This window comes from Ricinus communis, chromosome 10, assembly GCF_019578655.1.
Source record: "Ricinus communis isolate WT05 ecotype wild-type chromosome 10, ASM1957865v1, whole genome shotgun sequence".
Lineage (NCBI taxonomy): Eukaryota > Viridiplantae > Streptophyta > Magnoliopsida > Malpighiales > Euphorbiaceae > Ricinus > Ricinus communis.
In genome coordinates this window covers 1,379,146-1,400,495 of record NC_063265.1, presented here as the reverse complement: position 1 = coordinate 1,400,495, position 21,350 = coordinate 1,379,146, and the positions used below count along the sequence as shown (strand labels likewise).

Below are 21,350 nucleotides of genomic sequence, written 5' to 3'. Positions count from 1 at the left end.
TGGTATCAAAGCCTCCCTTTTAAGGGTGGTTATATTTTTTGCCGTTTATTCAGCTGCCTGCAGTTTTTGATTCCTAGTTTGTAACTGTCCGGTTCAATCAAACCAGTTAACCGAACCAGTTCATTTTGGTCAGTTCGGTTCATCCATTTTCTGATCAGTTTTTTTTCAACTCGGAATGGTTCCTAAGGTTTCTGACCCTTCTGAATCCTTTTTTGAGGCATGTTTTATCAAAATCAGACTTTCTATCTCCGGTTTGGGTCAGATCTTATCATTTCCGCATATTTTCTTTGATTTATTACAATGGCTGCTTCAGATGATTCAAGATCTATTAGTCATCTTATTACTGTGATTTTTGATAGTTCTAATTATGATTTATGGGCTTAAGAAATGTGTAGCTTTTTAAAGGGACGCCTTCTTTGGCATATCATCACTGGTGATAGTCTCAAACCTACTAAACAAGTTGATGAGACTGACACCAAATTTATTGAGAGGTTAGACCAATGGGAAAGCAAAAACCATCAGATTCTCACTTGGTTTCGTAATACTTGTCAGCCTGGTATTAAATTGGAATTTCGTCTTTTTGATAGTGCTAAATTTGTTTGGGATTTTTTAAGAAATCGCTATGCGATTTCTGATGATGTTCATCAATTCCAGCTTTATCGTCATCTTCATCGGATGCACCAACAACCTGGTCAGACTATTCACAGTTACATTTCTGAGTTACAGATTGTATGGGATCAATTGGCAGCTTGTGATCCTATTTGGCCCGATATAGCTTCTGCAGTGATTTATGATGCTCTTCGTAATCGTCAATGTGTATGGCATTTTCTTATGACTCTTCGTATTGAGTTTGAGTCTGTTTCTGCCTCTCTTCTAAATCGGAGTCCACTACCAAAAATTGATACAGTCATTCGAGAGGTACTTTATGAAGAAACTTGAATTAATACCAAATGTGATGAATAATCTATCCTTTCCACATATACTGTTCTTGCTGTCTCATCATCTAAAATGGATCTTGCAAATACTGCAAATTATCAGGGCATCATATTTCTACTTGTCTAAAACTTGATGCCAAAAGTAAGAATTCTGGTCAAGGGACTTCAGTTAAATCTCACACCTCCAGGTCATTTCATACTTCTATCACTGCTGCTGCAACCGAGGGTTCTTCTTTTGAGGATATTGCTCCTCGTTACTCTTTAAAGGAGATACAAGGTCTGCTTCAACAACTTCAGCCTAACTCTGGTATTTCAACTTCTCCTGTCTTGTTTATTACTCCAGGTAAATCATCTTCTTGGTTTTTTTATTATGCCTGTTGTAATCATATGACCTCTGAGTCTACATTATTTCATACTATTTCTACTCTCTCACATACACCAGTTGTTCACACGGCTGATAATTCTATTTTACAAATTAAGAATGTCGAAAATATTCCCAATTCTTCTTTATCTTTGGTCGATGCCTTTCATGTTCCTAAATTATCACTTAACCTTATTTACGTTGGTCAACTATGTGAACTTGGTACTGATGTAACTTTTTTGAGTCGTGGTTGTATTGTACAGGATACATAGACGGGGAAGGTTCTTGGGACAGGGCGGAAAATTGGACGACTGTTTGAGCTTGTTTCGCTTTAACTGCCATCTAACATTATTGCTGTTGTTACCTCTTCCATTTGGCATTCACATCTTGGTCATGTTTCCTCCTCTAGATTAGGATCTTTAATTTCCAATGGATGTTTAGGATCTATTAAAAATGATCATTTTAATTGTGTCCCATGTCAACTTTCTAAACATCATGCCTTGCCGTTTAATCTTAGTAATTATGTTTCTTTTGCACCATTTGATCTTATTCATTATGATATTTGGGGACCTGCTCCTACTGCTATTATGGGTGGTTCTAAATATTTTGTTATATTTGTTGATGATTACTCTCGTTATACATGGATTTATCTTATGAAAAATCATTCTGAATTGCCTTAAATTTATATCAAGTTTGCTAATATGATTAAAACTCAGTTTTCTTGCAATATCAAAGTTTTTCGTACAAATAATGTTATGGAATACAAAGACACTACCCTTTATCAATTTTTTGCCAGTTATGGCACAGTTGTACAACGTTCTTGTCCTGGTACCTCTCAACAGAATGGTCATGTAGAAAGAAAACATCGACATATTTTAAATATTATTCGATCTCTTTTGTTGTCATCTTCTTGTCCTGAATCCTTTTGGGGAGAAGCATCTCTTACTGCAATTTACACTATTAATCAGATTCCTTCTCTTGTTATCAATAATATTTCTCCTTATGAACGTCTTCATGGCCATTGTCCTGATTATCACAGTCTTTGTATTTTTGGCTATGCTTGTTTTGTCCATCTCCAATCTCATGAATACACCAAATTGGAGTCTCGAGCTAGGTTGTGTTATTTTTTAGGGTATAGTATTGAACATAAAGGTTATCGATGTTGGGATCCCATTTCTCAACGTCTTCGCATATCTCGTCATGTGACTTTTTGGGAACATAAACCGTTCTCTTGATTATCCGCCTTCAAAGTCCCATTGTCTCCTTCATTTTTATCTAACCCCACTATTTTTTTATTTCATGATGATTTTTCTACAGGTTCAATTAGCTCCAACAATTCTACGGCACCTCCGCCTGCGCCTGATGACCTTCCTTATATGGATCCTCAGACTTCTTCTACTATTCAACCTTCCAATGAGTCCACACTTCGTTCTTCTAACCGTATAAGTCAACCAAATGTCACTCTTTGTGATTATCATTGTTATTCTGCTCTTGTTTCTCTATATGAGCCTCGCACTTATAAGGAGGCTAATTCTAACCCTTTATGACAACAAGCAATGGCAGAAGAACTCAAGGCACTTACTTCCTCTTATATGTGGGATATGGTTGATTTACCCTCAAACAAGTCTATGGTTGGTTATAAATGGGTCTACAAAATAAAGACCAAGGCTGATGGGTCAGTAGAACGATAAAAAGCTCGGCTTATGGCAAAAGGTTTTACTCAGGAATATGGGATAGATTATGAAGAAATGTTTGTCTTGTAGCTCATATTACTTCTGTTCATACTCTTGTAGCCATTGCCACTGTGAAGCGTCAGACTTTATTTCAAATGGATGTCAAAATTGCCTTCTTGAATGGAGATCTTACTAAGGAAGTATCCATGCAACCTCCTCCCGGCTATGATCATCCACCAAACAAAGTATGTATTCTTCGCAAGGCCTTGTATGGGCTGAAACAGTCTCCTCGTGCTTGGTTTGTGAAATTTAGTTCCACCATTTGTCGGCATGGTTTTCAATCCAGTCCTCATGATCATGCCTTATTTCTTCGCACAACTAAGAATGGTACTATATTGTTGCTCCTATATGTTGATGACATGATTGTTACTAGTGATGAGACACAGGGTATTCAAGATCTCAAGAACTTTCTCAGTCGTCAATTTGAAATGAAAGATCTTGGTTGCTTGAGCTATTTTTTAGGTCTTGAGGTTACTTTTGATTCTACTGGTTATTATCTCTCTCAAGCTAAGTATGCTACAGATCTTATATCCCTTGCTGAACTTACTGATGATAAGATTGCCAACACTCCTATTGAGACTAATGCTCATTTCTCTGCTTCAGATGGATCTACTCTTCTCGATTGTACTTTGTACCGCCAACTTGTTGCCAGTCTTATTTATCTTACTGTCACTCGGCCTGATATTTCTTATGCTGTCCATATTGTTAATCAGTTCATAGCAGCTCCTCATACCACACATTATGCAGTAGTTCTTTGTATTCTCTGCTACATTAAAGGGACTCTATTTCATGGACTTCATTATTCCAGTTTATCCTCTCTTCAATTGCAAGGGTATTCATATGCTGATTGGGCAGGTGATCCCACTGATCGACGATCTACTACTGGTTATTGTTTCTTCCTTGGCGATTCAATAATTTCTTGGCGTTGTAAAAAGCAAACTGTTGTCTCTCGCTCCAGTACCGAAGCAAAGTATCGAGCCTTTGCAAATACGACTTCCGAGCTTCTATGGCTCCGTTGGTTACTTCAAAGTATGGGAATTTCTTCTCCATCTGCTACTCTTTTGCACTGTGATAATCGAAATGCTATGCAGATTGCGCATAATAATATATTTCACGAACGGACAAAGCACATCGAGATTGATTGCCACTTTGTACGTCATCATGTTCAAAATCACACAATTGAGCTTGTTCCATGTCCTCTCAAAATCAGGCTGCTGATATATTCACTAAGGCGCATTCTGCTCCTCGGTTTCGCGATCTTATTTCCAAACTCAAGCTTTTTGATTCTCATCCATCTTGAGTTTGAGGAGGGATGATGATATGTATATTCTAGTATATTCTCATATATTTTAGTATATTCTCCTATTGCCTAATTAGGCACTAATTTAGTTTTCCTATTTTAGCTAAAGATGTGTATATGAATAGACACTAGCACTCTCATTATAAAATACAATTTAAAATATAAATTCAATCTTATTATTCTCTTCTACACTGGTCAGGCTATTAATTTGCAAAAAATCAGGAATTTTCTTTAGCAATAATGTTGATTTGGCTATTAAAGATAATATTTCTGCAGTATTAGGGGTTGCTACCCCTCTTAATAAAGGCATATATTTTGGTTTTCACTCTTTAATTAGTATGAATAAGAGAGCTATCTTTGGCTTTCTCAAAGATAGACTATGGAAGAAGATGAGTAGTTGGCAGGCCAAAACTCTGTCTCAACCAGAAAGAGAGGTTCTTATCAAATCACAAGCAATTTCGTCTTTCTGTATGAGTTGTTTTTTAATTCCCGTGTCTTTATGTGAGGAGTCAGAAAGGATGATGAATTCATTTTGATAGGTGATGAAAAATGGGGATGGTAGGAGAATAAATTGGTTTCAATGGAAGCTTTTGTGTCTAAATAAAGCTAATGGTGGGTTAGGCTTCCTTGATCTTCGTTGCTTTGATCTTGCAATGCTAGGGAAGCAAGCATGGAACCTGGTCTCTAATCTAAATACCCTTGTTAGTGAGATTACCAAAGCTAAATATTATCCTCATGAGGACTTTTTAATTGCCCAATTAGGGCATAATCTAAGTTTTACTTGGAGAGGTATTTGGTCGGCTAATGAAAATTCTATCCAAAGGATGTTGTTGGCGTGTTGGAGATGGTATGCGTATCAAGTTTTGGTTTGATCCTTGGTTGAAGTGTGATGATGGTTCAAAGTTAATACTCCCATTATGTCAGGTTTTGAGCTGCTCAGGATTGATGATCTTTTGATTCCAAACTAACGGGATTGGGATGTTGAGTTACTACAAGAAATTTTTAATGAAAGAGATGTCACAGCTATCACTAATTTAGCTTTGCGCTCTATTCCTAGGGAGGATAAGATGATTTGGCATTTTAGTATGGATGGTTGGTACACTATGAAGTCTGGATGTAGGGTTGCTTTTGACAGTGAGAATGGGCACATATGGGTAAACAACATACATGATTGGTCAAAGCTTTGGGCTTTAGAAATACCGCCGCGAGTCAAGGTGTTTTTATGGAGATTATGCAATCATTGTTTACCCCTTAAAGTCTCCTTGGTGTGTCGTGAGATGTGCGTAGATACTACTTGTTTTATGTGCAATGGAGGTTATGAGGATTATATGCACTTATTTGTTTCTTGACCTTATGGACAGACAGGTTGGCAATCTCTGCAGCTTTCTCCTAGTCCAAGTCATGATCAGAGTTTTGTTGATTTCTTTTTCGCTCTAGTCCAACATCTTTCTAGGCTTGTTATGTGTAATATTAGAATGTTGCTTTGGGGTCTCTGGAAGCAACTTAACAACATGTTATGGACTAATAATCATATTCCAGATGAGCATAGTTTGAGTAGTGGCCTTGCTTTTCTTCAGGAATGGCATCAAGCAAGATTGATTTGTGCTGTTATTCCTAATTCTCAGGCTCAGCCTGAACCAAAATGAGTTAAACCGTCTTATCCTTATCTCAACTGCAATGTTGATGCTGCCTTGTTTATGAATTGTGCAAAAGTGGGCATGGCTGCTGTTATCCGGGGCCCGGATGGACAGCGGTTAACGTGCATGGCCCATGCAGTTCCTGGGATTTTTGGAAGTTAGGGTCGCTGAAGCAGTTGCACTCAAGGAGTCTATCCGTTTGGTACTTAATCAACAGTTCTCATCAGTGATTTTTGAGGGTTAATCGTTCCAAAAATGATTGGTCTGAGTTTGGTGTCATTATATCTGATTGTCTTGATTTAATTTCTTTTGGACATGATTTAAAAGTCCAATTTATCAAAAGACAAGCTAACATGGCTGCTCATCTCTTAGCCAGGGCGTCATGTCTTCTTTGTATTGAGTCTATCCTTCTACAGGATGCCTCTTCTTCAGTTTAATGAATTGATCATTTGTTTCAAAAAAAAAAGTGTAAAATGTGAATCAAAATCCTTTTAATGTTTACACCAATAATAATGTTAACTTTTATTAAAAAACAAAAATATTAAATTTACTATTATTAAATGCAATAAAAACATAAAATAATACATATATACAATAATAAATTATTATTTTACTTATTGATTTATTTATTATTGGTTTAATTTAATTCTCATAAATTTGTTTATAAAAAAGAGGATAATTATTGATGAGGACATCTCTTATTTATTCCAAAATTAGTTCTGATATTCACATTTCTCGGGGTTATATTTTGAATTTTAATACCATGTGTTCTAAATTGATTTATAAAGTATGTTAAGCGTTAATAAAGTCATATATGGCTAAATGCTACTAATAAAGTTATTTGCTATTTAAATCACAAGGAAGAACTTGCAAATACTAACCCGTTGATTAATTAGGCTGCATATCAATTGTATATAAAGGGTTGGATAATAAATGAATGTTTATCTAATTTTATTTCATTTAGGTCTTTCATTATTTTAGTTATTTTAGTTGTCATGATCCGATCTGTGGGCCCGTTATCGGCACTAGGAAATGCGTAGACTTAAGGCCATTCATTAACTCAATCAAATTGTAATCCAGATTCAAACCATTACCACTATTCCACAATTAACTTTTAGCCATTAGATACTACATTTTAAATTTGGTCTACCAGCATAAATAGACAAATCCTAAATTTACATAAAATTATAAAATAATAAGTCTGAAATTTTTACTGCAGAGATTCTAGAATTTAAAAGTCAAACATACCAATAAAATCAGTTACATTTAACCCGAAGATGAAGGAAGTCGGGCTGCTAGAGGAAAAGAACTGCAGGAAACTAACAACACCTGAAAAATAGTTAAATTGAGACTGTCAGTCTCCAGAGTGAATTAAAATCATATATTTAAAACGAATACAATATTTTCATAAAATATTTATTTAACTAAAATAAAAAACTAAGTCATGCAAAAATATATGTCGGGTTATGCTTCTATGAAATAATTTTTTCATACTACGGGACGAGTACCTCAATATAATCCTAACTCCTAACACTAACATTCTCGGCTCTCTCATTCCAACAGAACTAGCACCCAGAGAGCGAAGCTCGACTAAGATCCTTAAATCCAGTCTGGTCACTTAAATTTCCAATAAAGCCGGCGCCTAGAGAGCAACGCTTGATCATGGACCTTTACTCCAGCAAACACATTCTACTCAGCCTAGAGAGTTAAACTCAACTAGGGCAAGTCTTAAATCATTCTTCCACTACCTGACTCAAATTCATACCGGTGCGCACGCGGTGCTGATGCAACCCATCAGGTGGCATGTTCTACTGTTGTCTCATCCCTAGTCAACATGCATTTAAAATAGTATTGATGCAAAAAACGATACATAAATGAATAGTAATTAAATAAATAATTAAAATAGTAAATCATTTAATCAAAACTATTACGTAAAATTTTAACATGACACATGTAAGCAGATATATGATCTTAACTCACAATTCTGACGACTTCCTAGCTCTACTCTAATGTCTCAAGTAGAGCGAGTTGAACTGACGGATTATCTAATCACGGGAACAATTGAATCAATAAAGAAAATAAAACAGTTAACAAATATTCCTAGGCCTAGACTCCTAGAACTGATTGTCTAAGAATTTCGACTCGGATAAATTCTATCGAAAATTCGACAGAACCTCCCCTAAACATGAACATCTATCCCCCGTATAACGGGTCCAGGATCTGCCAGAAAACACTTCAAATATTTCAACAATTTATTTAACGGGAGTAGGGCCACCAAAACTACATTATTTTTTCCGACTCTGCCACACATCACAATTCATAAATTGGCAGACAGTCCGACATACTATTTATTTCGACAATAATCCTTACATAATTTTTCCAATGCTCAATACAATAATTAAACACATAATTTTTCACAAAAAACTCTAAAATCAATGGGTTAGAGAATTACCGAGATGCTTGATCATTCGGTCGACTCGCCTCCAGCCGCCGAAGTCCGATCAAAGATCCGAGCATGCCTACAAATTCGAGACAACACGCTAATGATGATTCCAGTACCCGATCCTCCGATCTGATCCCCTATCATCTAGAAAATTATACGGACGATCTGGACCGTCGATTTTCAAACAGAGTCCAATCGCTGCAAAACTAGTGCCATTGGAAAGCTTGAGCTGATAGGGAGTCCGGATATGCCTTCTGATTGGCTAAAGCTTGCCGAAGATGGCCGGAAAAGCCTAAAATTTCGAATGCCATCACTTCATTGGAACTCCTTTCTCCAGCCACCATTGGCGACGCCGCTACTCCCAAAAGAAAGCCCTCAACTCACTGGTCATCTTAAGGCCAAAATCGCTGCCATTGGACTCCAGAAATGCTTGGAACAGCATCGGAGAGCAGTTGCCTTCTTCGCCATTTTTCGACGCTCCTCCTTGGCGCCTCCTCTACCTCCAACCGTTACCACCACGCTCGGGCGGGCCTTTTGCATCTTCTGCCATGGACGCAACCCCTTCCTCTCTCCCTTCTTCTCCTTCTTCCCCGATCTCCCCTTTTCTTTCTTTTTCTTTATCGCAAGTTGGTCTTCCAGCTTTTCTTCTTCACCATTTAGTCCCTCATTCTTTTTAATTACTAACAATCTCTCCCTATAAAATGTATGTTTAACCCTCCAATTTTTCTGTAGTATTACAATTAAGCCCATAACTATTTAATCTGGGCCAAATTACAATTATTTTTAAAAAGTAGAGAATTACTTTTAAAGGTGAAATTACTAAAATGCCCTTGCCGACATATTTAATTATAAAAATACTAACCATGAAAATTCTGATTTAAACTCCATATTAAAGCAATTATATTTTTAGCCCTTATTTCATAATTAATTTTTAAATTAATGCTAACACTTAATTAACTTAAATATTCAATTTGTTAACTATTTCTCAATTTAAACCAATACCATTTGCTAATTAAAATTTGTCATTCCCTAATAAATTCTTTTATAAAAATAATATTTACTATTTCTTTCATAACTTTCAAATATAATATCTTATATATTCATATTGAGAGAAAATTATACATATGTGTGTGTGTAATGTATCCTTAAGGAATCTACTTAATTAATTTCTTTGGAAATCAAACTATTTAGATCTAATCAAATAAATCCCTTTATTTTAATCTAGGATTAAAATTCTATTTTAAATCATTTCAATTGAATTAATTAAAATAAAATAAAATAAAATAAAAATTCGTTATTAGTTATTAATATTAATAATAATAATAATAATAATATTATTATTATTATTATTATTATTAAAAAGAAAATTCTGGATATTACATTAGCTTTACATAATTTTTTTTATATTTATAGTCTTATTAGTCAAACAAAACATACAAATTTTAAATTCTTAAAAAAATTCTTTTTAATGTGAATTGAAAGAATATTTTGATCATAACTATTCGTGTTTTTTTTTTTTATAACTTGCCGGTTCTTTATGTTAAATAAATCTAACTTATAGCATATTAGAGTTCTAAACTGAATAAAAGTAAACACCAATCTCTGTCACTGTCAATGACAAAATAAAAATTTCATTCCAAAAACTCTTACTTTTAATATATAAATTATATTTATATTTAAAATAATTTAATTTATCTAAATTATATTTATATACTAGTCGTTTATATGCGTATTGTACGATTATTGATATTATTATTTGAATTATAGATAATAATATAAATTAAATTTATAAAAAAAAAATCTAATAGAATGTTCAATATATAATACTTTAATAAATTAAATACTTTTAAGTGTTTTTCATAAAGAAATTTTAGTATTTTAGATTTTATTAATATAATAATATAAAACTATTTTAAAAATATTTATTAATTAATTATATATATATAATTGACATTACTTATATAATTCGGAAATTAACTTATTAGATCATATTGTATTAAAAATATAATCTAAGATGTTATTTTTTTAGAATTTAAATTATTGTCTATTAGAAAATTAATTTATTAAATAATGTAACATTTAAAAATATATTATCTTTTATTATTAGAATTATTGTTTAAATAGAAATGTAATTTATTAATTAATAAATTAACAGAAAAATTAAAATTACACATAAATTTAAATTTTATATAAATAATAAATATACATGTCAACAAAATTTCTTAAAATAATGACGCATGTCAAAATAAAATTTCTTAAAATAATAACATATATCGGGACAAAGATTTCCAAACGATGATATATATGTTAAAAATATTTTTATGTTATAGAATTTAATATTTATTTATGTATTGTACAACCTTTTTAAATATTTCAATTACAAATAATATTGTAAATTGCGTTTGTGGAAAAAATTTAATAAAACTTTTAAAAAAAATTTATAATAATTTTTAAAAAATAATAAACTAAATATTTTCAATTCTCTTTCTTAATTATTTTTAAAGATTCTATCGATTCCAGAACTTTCTTTATTAGTGTAATAGTATAAGAATTATTCTAAGAATATTTTTTAATTAATTTTTAGTATTATATAAATTAATACTATTGATATAACTAATAATATTGTTATTTAGGATTAAAAATTTGTATACAACTACAAAAAATTTATTAGTTAATAAAATATTTAAAATATTATTTAAATATCATTTTCAAAAAATTAAAATATTTTCGAATTAAAATTATAAATTTATTTGTTAATATATAGTATTGAATAATATAATTAAAATACTCATTTTAGAATTAAAATTGTTATTCAATTAATTATATAATGTATTAATTAATAAATTAATAAAAAATCATAAAATCATATATAAATTTAATTTTTATGTATTGAAAGTACATATATTTATAAAAATAAAAAAATTATTGTCAAATATAATCACCTATTAAAAATATCTTATAATTTAATATGTTTATTTTTTTAGGAAAAAATTAATATATGTTCATTAATATAGACAAATAGATAATTCTTTGCTGAAGAGACAAATAGATAGTTCTTATTGCTTTTCCAAGAAATTAGATAGTTCTTAACGAACCAAAAGTTATGAACATATTAAAAGAAAACACCCATGAGCGTCGGTCAAAAGGCTGCAAAACTTTATAGGAGATATCTAAGGAATATTCAATGAGGATGACGTGATGAAGAAGTAGAGGTGAAGTACTATAAATTTAAATAATTCAAAATATTTTAAAAATCTTACACATAATATAAATAGAAATTTTATAAATAATAAAATATTATTTTAAAAATTTTAACACATTTAAATTGAAACCCATTACTATTTATTTATAAATTTATAAATTATAAATTTAAATTTTAACATATAAAAAAAAACTATATGTAATATAACAAATTTTAAATATAAAAAGAAAAACCGAGAGAAAATTAAAATAATTTGTTATGTATCAGTTTTTATTGATAGTAGCTCAAGTCAGACTTGATTAAGACTTGGATTTAATTGGTCCCTAATTAAATTCATGCCACACAAGTTTAAAGGGCAAATTAACTCCTTGTCCTTTCCTTTTTCTTTTAAATTTATTCAGGTGTCTGTCTCTCTTCCGGCTGAAGCACTATAATGAGTAAAATCTTTCAAATAGATGTAATTTTTAGAATTTAGAATTTAAATTAACCACCATAGCACTAGACCAACAACACTATGTTTCTCACTTTTGATCAAAGAACATTTTAGAACAGCATGGCACTAGACCTACACTGTATTCATCGTTTTGTCCTATTTGTTACTGTATGCTGTAGCGTGTAGAGGTTAGACAGTGTTTCTTTCTATAGGCTTATGGTAGTCAGACCATTGCTATCCTTTACTTGTTTTGTCCTACGCCCACAATATGCTATATGGGTCCTAATCTTATATCATCCACTAGTCTCTTCCCAAGGCAATTTTCTTCTTTTACGTCAGACTGAGGAGCAAGGAATACGCTAAAGATCAAGATCAATTTTGCAAATAAAAACAATTGAAACCCCTTCAAATGCTAAAATATCGCGACATCAGTTCTGCAATAAAAAAGAAAAAGTTATCAGAATCTCGCATATTTCAGTTTGATGCTTTTTAAAGAAAAAGTTTCATTCAAACTCCAAAGACAAAGTAAAAGGAAAGAAAAAATTACTTATTTTGGGATAAAAAAAAAGCTATAACTTGTTTGCTTGATTAAATTATTAGCAGTTGTTGGTTTTAAAACCCTAATTGCCAAATCAAGAATGTTCAGACTTATAAGAATATTTTTGTTAAATTTGAAGAAACATTTTATGTAATCTTATTAGATTATATGAATACTAATAGCGAATTAATTATGTTGTATTTGAACACTCAAATTAAAGTTGGATCTATAACAAATACTTAATATAGGAGTCATAAAAAATATATTAATGAGAAATTAAAATGCATCCATAATAAAGTTGAAGAGTCCATTAATCGAAGATTTGAAACATCGCTGATAATAAATTATTTAAAGTTTTTATTTTAAAATTTCGAATCTACATGTACATGCATAAATATCGATAACAATGATGGCCCAATTTTAATAAATAAGATAAACAAACAAGAAAATCCAACTAAACAGGATGTAAAATGATAATTTGTTCACGTAACTAATATTTTTCCATTTTTGTTGAACGACAAATCAACGAGGCTACACGATTGATAGAACCTTTTTTGTCTGTTACCCCACTCAACAGAGCAACCATTAGCCAGAAACAAAAGAACAATTAATCTTTTGCCCGTGGCTGGCAAGTTTCCACCCAGCAAAGCCATGACGTAACAATTAATTGTTTTGTTTTTCCCGTCTCCCCTTCCCCAAGGCTAACCCCACATGCACTCCCACTACTTATTGGCATCACCTTACTCTAAACCTCCCTCACCATTTGTACCCGAAACTTAATTAATTAATGAAGAAACCAGAGCTTGTGTTTGTGCCCATACCGGGTGCCGGTCATCTTACATCAGCGGTAGAAGCTGCAAAGCTTCTCCTCGACCGAGACGCGCGTCTTTCCATCTCGATTCTTATTTTGAGACGATCCTCCGACGGTAAGGTGGTTTCCGATCTTATTGATTCTCTCACTGCTACTACCACCACACGCCGTATCCAGTTCATCAACTTACCCGTTGAAGACACTGAATCTATGGGCCTCAACTTTATCGAGAAATATAAGCCCCACATCAGAGAAGCTGTCTCCAAACTTGCTTCTCGCTCCGATTTCACGCTTGCTGGATTTGTTCTTGATATGTTCTGTATGCCTGTTATGGATGTGGCCAATGAATTTGGTGTACCTTCTTATGTTTTCTTTACTTCTGGTGCTGCTTTTCTCAGTTTTATGCTTCACATTCAGGCTCTTCATGATGAACAAGACATGGATCCGACTCAGTTCAAGAACTCCGACGACGAATTAGCGTTGCCCTGTTTCATTAACCCGCTTCCTGCTAGGATTTTGCCCAGTGTGGTGCTTGAGAAAGAATGGATATCTCCTTTTCTTGGCATGGCAAGAAGGTTTAAGGAAGCTAAGGGTATTGTTGTTAACACGTTCATGGAGTTAGAATCCAGTGCGTTGAACTCTCTTTCTGATGGTACAATTAGATCTCCACCTGTGTACCCTGTGGGACCCATTTTGAATGTAAAGGGTGGTGATAGTGTAAAGTCAGATGGAAGCAAAATAATCATGGAGTGGCTTGATAATCAGCCTCCGTCATCTGTGGTGTTCCTGTGCTTTGGGAGCATGGGAGGTTTCCGTGAGGATCAGGCGAAGGAGATTGCATTTGCACTAGAAGGAAGCGGGCAGAGATTCTTGTGGTCTCTACGCCAGCCTTCACCAACGGGTAAGATGACAGGCTCAACTGATTATCAAAATCTAGAGAGATCCTTACCGGAAGGATTCTTAGATCGAACGGCTGGAATTGGAATGGTAATCGGGTGGGCTCCGCAAGTGGCTGTCTTGGCCCACCCAGCAATAGGAGGCTTTGTTTCGCATTGTGGCTGGAATTCTACACTTGAGAGCATATGGTACGGTGTACCGATTGCGACGTGGCCGATGTACGCAGAGCAACAGTTTAATGCCTTTCAATTGGTGAAAGAGTTGGGATTAGCTGTGGAAATTACCGTGGATTATAGGAAGGACAGCGACGTAATTGTGAAAGCTGCGGATATAGAGAGAGGAATAAGGTGTGTGATGGAACATGATAGTGAAATAAGGATGAAGGTCAAAGACATGAGTGAAAAGAGTAGGAAAGTCTTGATGGACGGTGGGTCTTCATTCTCTTCGTTAAACCGTTGGATTGAAGATATTGTAGACAATATGCCATGAACAAGTCGCGTCAGTTGAATGTCATTTTTATACATAAGTGTTCTTGGTCTTTCTTTTTTCTTGAATAATTGGCCTTATATCGACATAAAAGTATATTTATCTTTAATAATAATAAAAAGATAACTTTAATTTATTTTTAGCACAAATAAAGAATTTAAATTTTAATGCAATATTAAATAGAATAAGGTAAATCAACAACTAAATTCAAAAATAATAAAAATCTAAATTTTTAAATTTAAAATGTTAAATGTTATTTGAACATTTATTTTCTATTTTTATATTTACATGCCTTGTATTTAATAATTTAATTTGTTATTATTTATTTAATAAAAATAGAATAATTAAAAATAAAAACTTAGCATGTTAATTTATTAAGTAAATTAATACTTAAATTGCTTCAAATATTTAAAAGACCTCTATATTTTTGTTAACTTGTAGATCTATATTTAAATATAAATTACTAGTTCGATACATAGATTTGATCCTTAAGGCAAACCTATTATTACAACCCCTCCTACCATAACCAAAACTAACAAAAGAAACCAAATAATTAAAGTTTACTTTTTACATGTGTGTTTATCTAAAAGTGAATTTTGTTAATCATTTAAACTAATTTTTATTATCTTAAATTATAATTTAATAAAATTCATTTTTGTTTAATTTTTTTATCAATCGTTCTATTTAATTTAATTTAATTGCGCTTAGATGTTAGTTACAACTTTGGTATAATAAATTTTAGTTTAGTTTTTTACTTCCTCCCATTTCATGCAATTTGGCTCCAAACTCTTTTTTTTTTCTTGTAATTAATTATTTAGAAAAAAAAAAACTAAAGTTTTATATATAACAAGGAATACATTACACAATTTTTAGGTTAGGTAAAAAAAAAAAAAGAGTATTGCTTTACGTTATGAAATTTTCTCGTTTTACGACCCAACTAATTTTTTTTGTTTATATATTTTTTTAAATTGTATTATAATATTTTTTATATTTTTTTAGTATCATTTTTCTAATGAAAGTATGACGATATTATTTTCGTCATTTGTCCATATTCATATTTTTATTGTCATAAAAATTCAAATAATTGTTATAAGCACAAAATTACTATCCTCTTTGACATCTTTAGATGACTTTTTTGGTTTTACTTTTTAATTATACTTTCACATATTTTTTATTTATTATAATATATTTTTTGGAACATGTATCTTTATACCATCAAAAACTATTAGCTGCTATAAAAAAATATGCAATATCATTAATTTATGGATATTAAATATAAAAATATAAAATAAAAATGATAAATTTTCTTTATGGTCGGTTTGACAATATATTTTTTGAAACATGTATCTCCATATCATCTAAAACTATTAGCTGCTATAAAAAAATATAATGTAATTAATTTATGAATATTAAATATAAAAATATAAAATAAAAATGATAAATTTACTTTATATTTGGTTTGATAATGATGTAAGTTAAATAATATTTTTTCAATATCTTTTACATATAATTTAGTATTTTTCGACTAAATTTTAAAAAACTAAATAGACATAAATAAAGATTTTTGAAAAAAGAAATCATAAGAATATTTTAAAAAAGAAAAGTCACAATTAAAATAAACGTGTCACGTGAAATTTCTTCTGAAAAAAGAAAAAATCTACTTTTTTCTGTTTGTTGAGAGTTGTTTGTCTCATTATTATTGGTGAGATTTTGTCTATGATATTTGTTATTAAAAGTTGTTTCATTGTGAGTTCTGGCTTTAGTAATGGAGGATCAATTAGCGAGTTTAGCTCTATCAACAGAAGAGGAAGAGGACGAGGATTTGGTCTTGGAAATAGATCAGAATGAAGTCCGTGAGAGTAGATTCATACTGTGCTCTGTAACTGATCAGTCTATCAACTTTAATACTATGAGAAATCATCTTTCTAGTCTGTGGAGTCCTGGTCGAGGCATATGTATTAAAGAAATAGCTGTGAATCTCTACTTATTCCAATTCTTCTATATTCTCGATTCGAAAAGGGTGATTGATGGTGGCCCTTGGTCCTTTGACAATCATCTTTTGGTTTATGATCAGCTATTACTTGGAGAAATACTTGCACAGATGAAACTTAACTTTCTTGACATGTGGGTGCATGTATATGAATTACCAGTGGGTTTTATGTCAGTTATGGTTAGTAAACAGCTTAATAAATTTGTGGAAGAATTTTTGGATTATGTCGTGAACAACAATACTAGTGTTTGGCGTAGTTATATGAGAATACGAATTTGAGTAGATGTCAGGAAACCATTGAAGCGTTGGAAGAAAATATGTAAACCTGGTGGTGAACGGTCACCACAAATTACAATACCATGGATATAGGAAAGGCTGGATAAAGGACTCTCCATAGTTGGATAAATTGCCGGTTGGTAGCAAAACTTTACCACTTATATTTAAATTGTACTAATTTTTTAATTTTTTTTAAATATCAAACTTATTATTTTTAAATCAATTGATGGTATATATTGGGATTTCTAGTAATTTTTTGTTGATGTGTTAATTAGTGTCATGCTTAAATGAATTTCTGGCTGTCATGTAGATCCCAATTGGTACTGATGACACCAAGGGTATAAGGTAAAAATAAAGTGATTTATTTTAAGGAATAATCTTTGAGGGTTGTATTAGTATTAGTCTTTTATTAGTGTTTTAGGTAGGTATTTATAGAAAAATTGCAAGTTATTTTCATATCTGGCATGGACCTAAAGTTCAAGAGGAATGCGAGTTTCAGTTTTTCAAGAGTAGTACTTTGTGGCTGTGTGAAATGGTAGTTCGCCTATTGAATATAGTAGTAGTCTAGATGGATTGTCGAGTATTGACAAGTCCTTGACTCGAATGAAAATTCGTCTTTAGACGAGTCTTTATAAAGTACCATCGATTGAGGCAAAAATAATGGATGTGGTACTAAACAAAAATAAATTAAAAATTTATTACCATTTCAATATAAATAGTAAAATTTCAATACCAACGGAGCAATTTATTCGTCTTTCAGAATGTCAAAAATAAATATTTTGTTCACTTTGATATTGTGATAGAAGATTTTTGAAGGAATTAGAACCTATCAGATCATATTTAGTGTTAGAAGGAAAGTTGATCACATAACAAATGTGAAATAGATTAATTCAGAAGATACTAAAAGAGATGCAATTAACAAGTTGCAAATTTGATGCCTCCCGCATAGTATCGGGACAGGTTATGAAATGTATTTATCTAATATCCTGCACTACTCTATATCTATAAGAATGTTCTTAAAATTTTTTTATCTTCTATTTTTGACATTTGTAAGTAAATCGGTCACCAATAGGTAAATTCTTTTTCTCTTATTTTATAATTTAATTTATGTGTATTTTGTCTGATATAGAAGAAATGTTTTTGAGATTTTATGATAGCTTTTTTGTTTAAAGAAAAAATATGTGGAAGGTGGAGAAAAGGGGAAGGAAAGTAAAAGGAAAAGATGGATGGAAGGAAAGAAAGTAAATGAGAGGAAATAGAAAGGACACTATAATAAGCAAAAGAAAATGTTGAATCATGGATGAAAAACTGACATATTTATTTTCATTGTTGTAATAATATAACTTAAGATACCAAAATCATTTAAAACTATAGTAGTAAACATGGCACTATTTTAAAATATTTAGAACACTGAGATAGAAGAAATCTGACACTGCTAAAGTGAAGTCAAGACACTGATAATAAAAAAAAAAAGATAATTTCAATTTCTTTTAGTCTTTACACATACCTTAAATTTTAACATCTATATTATCACAACCGTATATTTCTTTTGCAATTAGCAAATACAGGATAAATACAATCATTTTATTTTTTATTTAAACCATTATACTATTTATTATTATTTTTCTAAAAACCATATTTTATTACGAAAATACAATTCGACATATAATATTAGTTAGATGTTTATTTGATTTTTTTTTATATATTCTTATAATAGAAAAGGAAATTTATACTCTTTTTAGAATATGTCAAGATCAATTTCTATGCTCAAAGTAATTATACAGTTTATATTCTTTTTGAAAATAATTATATAGTTTGTGTTTAATATTTTAATTTTTCTCTTAAATTTTGTACTACAATAAATGTAATTATATTTAATTTTACTATAAATAACTCATAAAGAAAAATCATTAAGACCTAATTTTTATTAAAATAAACTTTGATATTTGGTATAAAATACAAATAAAAGACATGTAAAATAATAAATAAAATTCCTATCCCTAACTAGTGTGTGTTCGTGTTATTAATAAAAAATATATAAAATATATTGGAAAGTTACTAGTCATAGAACCCATTTTGCTTATTAGTATAAATATTTTATTATTAATAGTATTTTTAGTGTTTATGACTTTTCTTCAGTGCTGTAGGATTTTCTTTGTGTTAGTGTTTTGATATTTATAATTGGTATCCTGGTGGCTAGTATAAAAATGACATTCAACGGACACAACTTGTTCATGGCATATTGTCTATAGCATCTTCAATCAAACGGTTTAACGAAGAGAATGCAGATCCACCGTCCATCAAGACTTTCCTACTCTTTTCACTCATCTCTTTGACCTTCATCCTTATCTCACTATCCTGCTCCATCACACACCTTACTCCTCTCTCTATATCCGCAGCTTTCACGATTACGTCGCTATCCTTCCTATAATCCACGGTAATTTCTACAGCTAATCCCAACTCTGTCACCAATTGAAAGGCATTAAACTGTTGCTCTGCGTACATCGGCCACGTGGCAATTGGTACACCGTACCATATGCTCTCCAGTGTAGAATTCCAGCCACAGTGCGAAACAAAGCCTCCTATGGCTGGCTGGGCCAAAACAGCCACTTGCGGAGCCCACCCGATTACTTTTCCAATTCCAGCCGTTCGATCTAAGAATTCTTCTGGTAAGAATCCTTCTAGATTCTGACAATCAGTATAGCCTGTCATCTTACCCATTGGTAAAGGCTGACATAGAGACCACAAGAATCTCTGCCCACATCTCTCTAGTGCAAATGCGATCTCTTTCGCCTGATCTTCACGGAAACCTCCCATGCTCCCGAAGCACAGAAACACTACCGATGACGGAGGTTGATCATCAAGCCACTCCATGATTTCTTTGCTTTCGGCTGACCCCACACTATCACCACCTTTTAGATTCAAAATGGGTCCCACAGGATAAACAGGAGGAGATTCAATTGTACCATCAGAAAGAGAGTTAATCGCACTGGATTCTAGCTCCATGAACGTGTTAACAATAATACCCTTAGCTTCCCTAAACCTTCTTGACATCTCAAGAAAGGCAGGCATCGACTCTTTCTCAAGCAGCACACTGGGCAAAACCCTAGCCGGAAGCGGGTTAACAAAACACGGCAATGCTAGTTCGTCATCGGAATTCTTAAACTGAGTGGGATCCACCTCTTGTTCATCGTGAAGAGCCCGGAGGTGAAGCATAAAACCAAAGAAAGCAGCACCAGAAGTAAAGAAAACATAAGAAGGTACACCAAATTCATTGGCCACATCTATAACAGGCATACAGAACATATCAAGAACAAATCCAGCAAGCGTGAAATCGGAGCGAGTAGCAAGTTTGGAAACAGCTTCTCTAATATGAGGTTTATATTTCTCGATAAAGTCGAGGCCCATAGATTCAGATTCTTCATTGGGTAAGTTGATGAACTGGATACGATGTGAGGTGATGGTAGCAGTGAGAGAATCAATGAGATCAGAGACCACCTTACTGTCGGAGGATCGTCTCAAAATAAGGATAGAAATGGAAAGACGGGCGTCCCGGTCGAGGAGAAGCTTTGCAGCTTCTACCGCTGATGTAAGATGACCGGCACCCGGTATGGGCACAAACACAAGCTCTGGTTTCTTCATTGATCGATTAAGTTTTGGGAACAAAAGGTGACAGAGGTTTAGGGTAAGATGATGCTAATAAGTAGCGTGAGTGCATGTGTGGTAAGCCACGGGGAAGGGGAAGCGGGAAAAAAATAAAATAATTAATTGTTACATCAGGGCTTTGCTGGCTGGAAACGTGCCAGCCACAGGGAAAAGTTCAATTTTTCTTTTGTTTCTGGCTAATGGTTGTCCTGTTGGGTGGGAATAACAGACTAACAGACAAAAAAGGTTCTAACAATAGTCTATGTTCATTGATTCGTCGTCAACAAAATGGTAGAATATTAGTCATGCGAACAAAATTATCATTTTACATCCATCAGATGGTATACCTGTTTAGTTGGGATTTTTTTGTTTGTTTGTCTTTTTTAATTTGATAAAACTGAACCATTGTTATCTATATTTATGTATGTATCTATTTGGATTCGAAATTTCAAGTAAAATAGTTTGTTGTTAGTGCTATTTATAAGTTTTTTATTAATGGGTTCTTCAAATCTCTGATAGTTATATTTTAAATTCTCATTAATATATTTCATATGACTGTATTTGGTTATAGATCCAACTCACGTTCGCTATCCAAACACAACATCATTAAGTCCTTTTCAGTGTTCATATAACTCAATAAGGTATTGCATAAAATATTTCTTC

General features: G+C 32.2%; 3 protein-coding genes across 3 annotated transcripts; 2 read left to right on the top strand and 1 right to left on the bottom strand.

The window, feature by feature from the left end:
- Positions 1–2,852: 2,852 nt before the first annotated feature.
- Positions 2,853–4,345, top strand: LOC125371333 (uncharacterized mitochondrial protein AtMg00810-like). Its single transcript, XM_048380043.1, has 2 exons — positions 2,853–2,931; positions 3,090–4,345. The coding sequence occupies exons 1-2, from the start codon at positions 2,853–2,855 to the stop codon at positions 4,343–4,345; spliced, it is 1,335 nt and encodes a 444-aa protein (XP_048236000.1).
- An 8,944-nt stretch (positions 4,346–13,289) lies between these two features.
- Positions 13,290–14,912, top strand: LOC8270517 (anthocyanidin 3-O-glucosyltransferase 6). The gene has a single exon (XM_002520530.4). It carries the CDS (start codon positions 13,370–13,372, stop codon positions 14,777–14,779), a length of 1,410 nt encoding a protein of 469 aa, XP_002520576.2. The 5' UTR covers positions 13,290–13,369; the 3' UTR covers positions 14,780–14,912.
- Positions 14,913–19,131: 4,219 nt separating this feature from the next.
- On the bottom strand, positions 19,132–20,759 carry LOC8270515 (anthocyanidin 3-O-glucosyltransferase 6). Its single transcript, XM_002520528.4, has one exon. It carries the CDS (start codon positions 20,682–20,684, stop codon positions 19,275–19,277), a length of 1,410 nt encoding a protein of 469 aa, XP_002520574.2. The 5' UTR covers positions 20,685–20,759; the 3' UTR covers positions 19,132–19,274.
- Between the last annotated feature and the right edge of the window lie 591 nt (positions 20,760–21,350).